General features: G+C 49.8%; 1 protein-coding gene across 1 annotated transcript; it reads right to left on the bottom strand.

The window, feature by feature from the left end:
- Positions 1-395: 395 nt before the first annotated feature.
- Positions 396-1,043, bottom strand: TMSB10 (thymosin beta 10). Its single transcript, XM_049784970.1, has 2 exons — positions 935-1,043; positions 396-629 (listed from the first exon to the last, which is right to left on the bottom strand). Exons 1-2 carry the CDS (start codon positions 1,032-1,034, stop codon positions 595-597), a joined length of 135 nt encoding a protein of 44 aa, XP_049640927.1. The 5' UTR covers positions 1,035-1,043; the 3' UTR covers positions 396-594.
- Between the last annotated feature and the right edge of the window lie 5,635 nt (positions 1,044-6,678).

Raw genomic sequence — 6,678 nt, 5'->3', positions numbered from 1 at the left:
CCCTAAATCGCTTGTAGGAATGTCAAAATGGGCTTGGAGAATGGCACTGCATCATAAGCAAGGGCGAAGAGGAGGATCATCGCCCCAAATCTTAAAGAAATCCGAGCAGCAGGTAGTGTCAAAAATGAAAAATGGCCCCTCACTCGGGGTGGCCCTGGCCGATCCCCCCACCCACCCTCCACTCTGCGGCAGCATCTCCCCACGATGCAGCCGCCCACGGCCCACGCACACGCCGCCTCCAAGAGACACAGACCACGCCAGTGAAGCCACGAGGTGTGTTTTATTCCCATGAACCCTACAAAGAATGGTCTAGGTCATCCCAGGGTGGACCGGGGAGGAATTTTGGCAGTCTCGAGGTGGAAAGAGAGGAAAGAGAGAAGAGGGGGACAGGGTCGGGGGTCCCTCGGAGACACCCCCCAGGTCGAGGGAGGGGCGCCCGCGCGTGGGAGCGCCCGGATTCACAGTGCAGCTTGTCGCTCGTGTCCATCTTGCAGGTGGCTCTTGCTCATCACATCACGAACTGGGGTCTCGAGGGGACACGGGTGGTGGGTGGCTGGGCGGGTCGGGGTCGAGGTGGGGAAACCGTCCAGGCTCTTAGGAAATCTCACTCCGCTTCTCCTGTTCGATGGCTGGGGAGAGCGAGCGGGAAAGTGGGGTGTTGGTAGGGTGGGTGGGTGGATGGGCGGGTTACGCCTCGCGATGCACCCCCCCACCCGGGGCCCCCCAATCCTGCGGTGGGTGGGCGAGGCTTGTACGAGGTTTTGCAGACGAAGGAAAAGGGGGTTCGGGGGGCCCAGGCAGAAAGAGTGGAGGGCGCTTTGTGTAGCAGAAAGGAGGGCAGGGCCGGGCCCACTGGAGGAGGGAGTGGGGTGGGATGGGGTGGGCAGGGGGTGGGCGGGGAGGCTGGGGGAGGAGGCGACGGGGGTGCACTCACTCTCTTTGGTCGGCAGGGTGTTCTTCTCCTGCGTCTCCGTCTTCTTCAGCTTGGCCTTATCGAAGCTGGCGATTTCCCCCATGTCCGGCTTGTCTGCCATCTTTCTGGGCACAAGGACGGACACGCTGGGCATGGGTTCCCCCCCAAATCGGGCGCCTCTCGACGTGGCATTCCAAGCAGCCGGGCAGCCCCAAAAGCCAAAGCAGGGATGGGGTGGAGTGAGGTGGCACCCTCTTCTTTCCCAAACCCACAACTCTGCAGCCCCAGCCAGGGTGTGGCCCGCAAGGCCCGGGTGCCCCATTGTAGAAGACCCGCCTGTTGCTGCTGCTGCTTCTGCTGCTGTTGTTGCAGTAGCAGCGCGCCCGCTCTCCCCGATCCCTCCCCGGCCCAAGGGCGCCCCAACCCCGGAGACTCACCGTCAAATCCCGCTCGATCGCGTGTCCCGTTGCTCCCACTCGCGCTGCTGCAGCCGGAGACAAAAGAGCGGCGCCCGCCCCTCGCCTTATATACGCCGCGCCCCGGCCCGCCCCTCGCCCGCCCGCCGCAGCGGGGGCGGTGCTGGGCTCCGAGGAGGCGGGGGCAGCCGGCGGCCGCGCCCCCCACCGCGCCCTCCGGGGAGGCACCCCCTGTCCACCGGCCGCGGCGGTTCCCACGCCCCGCGCCCCGCACTCCCGAGCCCCTGGTCCTGCACCGCGCGCCACTCTGCGCGGCGGCCTGGAGACTGCGGGGCCATCTGGGTGGGTGGGCTCCAAGCTCTGGGATTTCTCGGGGACCCCCCTTGGCGTGGAGGGGGGCTACCGGTCCTCTCGGGGAGATCTGCTGCTCACCCCCAGAATGGGCGTGGGAGGCTTGCGGAGGAGGCCCGTATGCGGTGTGTGCTTGTGTGTGTGTGCGTAGTGTGGAGTGCAGGGTGTGTGCGGGCGTGCACGCGCTCTCTGCAGCAATCCCCGTCCACCCAGTGTGGTCCCTGCTGCTCCCTCCCAATCACTGTACTCTCCTGCTCTTTGATTCCCAGCATTCGGACTAAAAAACACTCCAAAACTGAGGGGTCTCAGACATGGAGGGATTGTGCAGTGTGTGGGTCAAACTGATGATGTGTACAGCAGCTGTTGGCTCTTCTTCCCAGGTTTGGGCGGCTGCGGGTATTCTCCCCTCACCCCAAATGCTACCACATTGTCTGAAAGGCGGCAGGGTGGGGCAGGGCAGGCAGGTCCCTGAGTTCCTTGTGCTGCTGCTTCCCGGGCTTCTAGGAACTAATTGGGTGCGGCTTTCCTTTTTGCGTTAACCTTGACGAATTCCCCCCCCCTTCCCCCCCCCTTCCCAATTAACCCGTTACAGGAGGGCCAAAGCGCACTGATTCCAATCTCAGAAAACTTGTATTTTTGAGCCAGTCTATAATTAAATTGCATTATTAGCAAGGGTGCTTGGTTGGGGCGTGCTGGGGTGGGGGGACTCAGGTCCTAGCTTGGTTGATCTTCAACTTTCCCTTTTCAGATGTCAAGAATTTTCTCTAAGCTCTGCTCACGTGAGATTGAGATGGGTGTATTCCAAATTCTGCCAAGTCCCCCCATTTCCTGATTTTATCTGCTTTTTATCTCCAATCGCCTTGAGTGTGTTGGGGACAGAAGAAGAAAGAAACAAAACAAAACAAAACACTTTGGCTTGTGATTTGATATACCAAACTTATGTGACCCTAGGTGAGGCATCCTACACCCTAGTTTCTTCATCTGTAAAGTAGCTTTGACCTACAGCCAGAGAGAAAGAACAGTTGTCAGTTGAAAGGTCAGAAGATAGCCCCATAGGGGGCCATACTCATGCTTCTTTAGCATATCTGCCCCTATCTGCTCTAACTCCGGACCTAAAGCCATGATCTGGCCTTTCTTGCTCCTCTTGCCTTCAAGTTACCTTCTGTTGGGCTTCTCTGGTTTGTGCTTGGCTCCAGGCAAAAGATCAAGAGAACTGCATTGTAAGAAAGTGTAGAGGTGTTGAAGTGTGTGTAAAAAAATGTCAGGAAGAGAGGGCAGAGAACTAGTACAAAGCCTTTTTCATGGCCAACCCTTTTTTTACCTGATGCCCATATGATCCCTTGAATTCGAGTTTGTCAAGAGTGATCCCGGAGCACCGAAGCAGGAATAAGGCCTGAGCACAGCTAGGTGTGGCCCCAAAACAAACAAAAAGAAACATATCCTGGCCCCTCATGTCTGTTACCATTCCATTGCTCCAATCAAGTACCACAGGAATGGGGAGCTACATTCCCCTCATAGTAAGAGAGGAAGAGGAATGAACGTTTCCTGAACAAACATTCAACTTTTTTTCAAACAATGAAAACAAATAGCTACTGTAGTGGCTTTAGTACAATATCTTTATTTTGCTTTAATGTAGCAGTATAATATGCGACTCTTTCTGGTCAGGGGTCCTATGACTGGGGCCAGGGCCTTTCCCCTAGTTACTCTTCCCTCTTCTAGGCCCTTTTGCATTCTTCAGATAGTCAAGAGATGGGAAAGAAAGAGTGAAGACAGCAGTGGAGTGTTTTTTTTTGGTTGTTGTTGTTGTTTGTTTGTTTGTTCATTTTGGTTTTGGGCCATACCAGGCAGTGCTTGGAGATTATTCCTGACTGTGCTCAGTAGGTTCAGGAGACCACATATGGGGCAGAGGATTGATCGAGGCTGGCCATGTGCAAGGCAAGCCTTCCCCCAGTATTTATTATCTCTTTAGCTAACTATTGCTTCTGGATATAACTGTAGAGACATATATACATTTAAACATGAAGACATGTGGGTTATTTTTTGTTTTGTTTTGTTTTATTTTGTTGTTGTTGTTTTTGGGTCAGCAGTGCTCAGGGGTTACTCCTGGTTGTGCACTCAGAAATCACTCCTAGCAGGCTCGGGGGATCATATGGGATATTGGGGATTGAGCCCAGTTCAACCCAGGTTGGCTGCATGCAAGGCAAATGCCCTAACCGCTGTGCCATCACTCTGGCTCTGTTTGTGGAATTTCTTTTTTTTTTTTTTTTTGGTCATACCCGGCAGCACTCAGGGGTTACTCTTGGCTCTATGCTCAGAAATTGCTCCTGCCAGGCTCAGGGGACCATATGGGATGCCGGGATTCGAACCACTGACCTTCTGCATGAAAGGCAAACGCCTTACCTCCATGCTCTCTCTCCGGCCCCTGTATGTGGAATTCTTAACCAAAGGAAATTGAGCTGGATGTGCCGGCATTTTACCCTACCCTCCTCTCAACCCCCTCTCTGTGCAACTCTGTGACCCTCTCTAGAGGGAGGGCAGACTCTATGGTGCTTATTTCTTAAGAACAATGGTTAAGTCTGTTACGTTCATTCAGTCCCATGTGCATTGTTTAAAGATGTCTGCAATTTTTAGATGTTTCTCTAGCCAAGACCTCACAGCTTTGCCTCTCTGAGGATATCTCCACCATCTGAGGAAACCAAGCACCTACCACATAGGAAGGATGCTTGTAGGACTTCCAGACAAGGCCTCATCTGAGTTCAGAACTGCCAGCCAGCCTCAAACATTTAACCATGCAAAGCAATGAATCTTTGAGGTTGATGTTGAGAGGCACAGAGGAAATCTGGTCGAGTTGCAAATTCATATGCAAGAGAAATAGTACAAAATATGAGAATGTTTTGTTGAGTAGCCAGAGATGAAAAATTCCCAACTCGGCTCTTAGGCTCCACTTAGTGGTTTCTCCTAAGCCTTCTCTGTCTGGAAGATCCACACCTATGCTTATTCTATGAACTTTTTACCAATGCCCATGAGGTATCTGGCAGTGTTCTGGATGTGGAAGAGATAAAGATGATGAGACTCATAAGTGACAAGTCTTGTGTAATGAATGAATGACTAAGCCAGTCAGCACTGTTCATGCTTTGCATTTACTTATGACTTGGGTTGTCATTTATGTCTGAGAACGCATCAGCCTGCTGCTTGAGACAGATTGTCTATGGTTCACAGATGGTATAGAGAAAGCCCAACCACTTAACTCCAATTACATTTCCATTTTCTTTGTTGAGAAGGATGCTCTGAAAGATAAAGAGCTAATGAAAGGGTACTAAAGCAGCCTTTTTTGTTTGTTTGTTTGGGGGATGCACTCAGTGAGTGGTACTCAGGGGTTACTCCTGGTTTTGCATTCAAGGACCACTCCTGGCAGGCTCTGGGAACTAGATGGGAAGTGAACTTGCAAACACCCTATTTGTGCTCTCTGCCTCCTTCCCTCCCTCTGTGCCTCTCTCTTCTTTCTTTCTTTCTTTCTTTCTTTCTTTCTTTCTTTCTTTCTTTCTTTCTTTCTTTCTTTCTTTCTTTCTTTCTTTCTTTCTTTCTTTCTTTCTTTCTTTCTTTCTTTCTTTCTTTCTTTCTTTCTTTCTTTCTTTCTTTCTTTCTTTCTTTCTTTCTTTCTTTCTTTCTTTCTTTCTTTCTTTCTCTTTCTTTCTCTTTCTTTCTTTTTCTTTCATTTGTTTTTGGGTCACACCTGGCAGCACTCAGGGGTTACTCCTGGCAGGCTCGGGGCCACCATCCTTCTGCATGCAAGGCAAATGCCTTACCTCCATGCTATCTCTCTGGCCCGGCCCTCACTTTGTTATTTCTTTTTCTTTTTCTTTTTTTTTGGTTTTTGGGCCACACCCGGCGTTGCTCAGGGGTTACTCCTGGCTGTCTGCTCAGAAATAGCTCCTGGCAGGCACGGGGGACCATATGGGACACCGGGATTCGAATCAACCACCTTTGGTCCTGGATCGGCTGCTTGCAAGGCAAACGCGCTATGCCATCTCTCCGGGCCCACACTTTGTTATTTCTTACAGCACCCTTCTTATGTGTCTATTCCTTATGAATTCTTTTTTGCTAGAGGAAGCCTTGTCATTATCCGACCCTTTATCTCATTTAATTTTTATTTTAGGATCCATTTCTTTCTTTTTTTTTTTTTTTTTTTGACCCAGAGGAATTACATACTTTATTTGATCCACACAAAAATTGTAGGTCAAAGATATACCTATCTCTAAGCATGCTTTGCATGATTAGGTCCTAGCACTCTTTCTCCTTGGAATTTTTTTTTTCACTTTTTTTTTATTATGAATTATGAGAACAAAAGATGCAAAGAAAGAGGATAAGGTAAAGTTACAGTGGAAGGACAATCACCCATAACATAATTATCTGAAGAAGTCCCCTTGCTGATATCTTAACTTTGAACTTTCACCAAAGAAAGTTAAGATAAATAAAACAGAATCCATGTGCAATTACTTTTTCCCTCAAGTCCCCAGATTGTAGCACATTATAATATTTCTTAACAGCACACAAGGCAATCTAAAGCCATCAAACTTACGTAACTCCTTAAACATTAGAGGCATAGTATTTTTTACATTTCCATGTACATGCATATTAGCTTAAGTTAACCTCAAATTTTAAGTGGGTGTGTTTTAAGGATTAGAGTCAAAGGAGCACAGTAAAAACGGTGTTAGAGTGGCAATTGTTGTTTGCATAGGCCCACCAAAATATGAGAGGCATGGAAAGGAATAGCCTTGACCTAAATACAAAGAGATCCTACCCCTGAAGTTTCCTGGCATAAGACCAGCTCTAGGCCTCAGGAAAGTTATCGTTCGCTCCAAGACATTGTCCGTAGCGCCAACACACTTATCACACAGTCTCTGTTGTTGGTCTCATGTTTCTGTATTAAAGATTCTGGAATCTGCATGTCCTACATTGAAGTCATGATGTGGAGTGCCTTCTCATTTCACCTCACCA

The sequence above is a fragment of the Suncus etruscus genome, chromosome 12 (assembly GCF_024139225.1).
Source record: "Suncus etruscus isolate mSunEtr1 chromosome 12, mSunEtr1.pri.cur, whole genome shotgun sequence".
Taxonomy (NCBI): Eukaryota; Metazoa; Chordata; class Mammalia; order Eulipotyphla; family Soricidae; genus Suncus; species Suncus etruscus.
This window is presented reverse-complemented; position numbering and strand designations above follow the sequence as displayed.

What these genes read in the sequence shown, in the direction of transcription:
- TMSB10 (XM_049784970.1), bottom strand. Translation starts at nt 1,034, where the DNA reads ATGGCAGACAAGCCGGACATGGGGGAAATCGCCAGCTTCGATAAGGCC. An exon ending in CACCCTGCCGACCAAAGAGA is followed by an intron (nt 630 to 934) that starts GTGAGTGCACCC and finishes CGCTCTCCCCAG; the next exon opens with CCATCGAACAGGAGAAGCGG.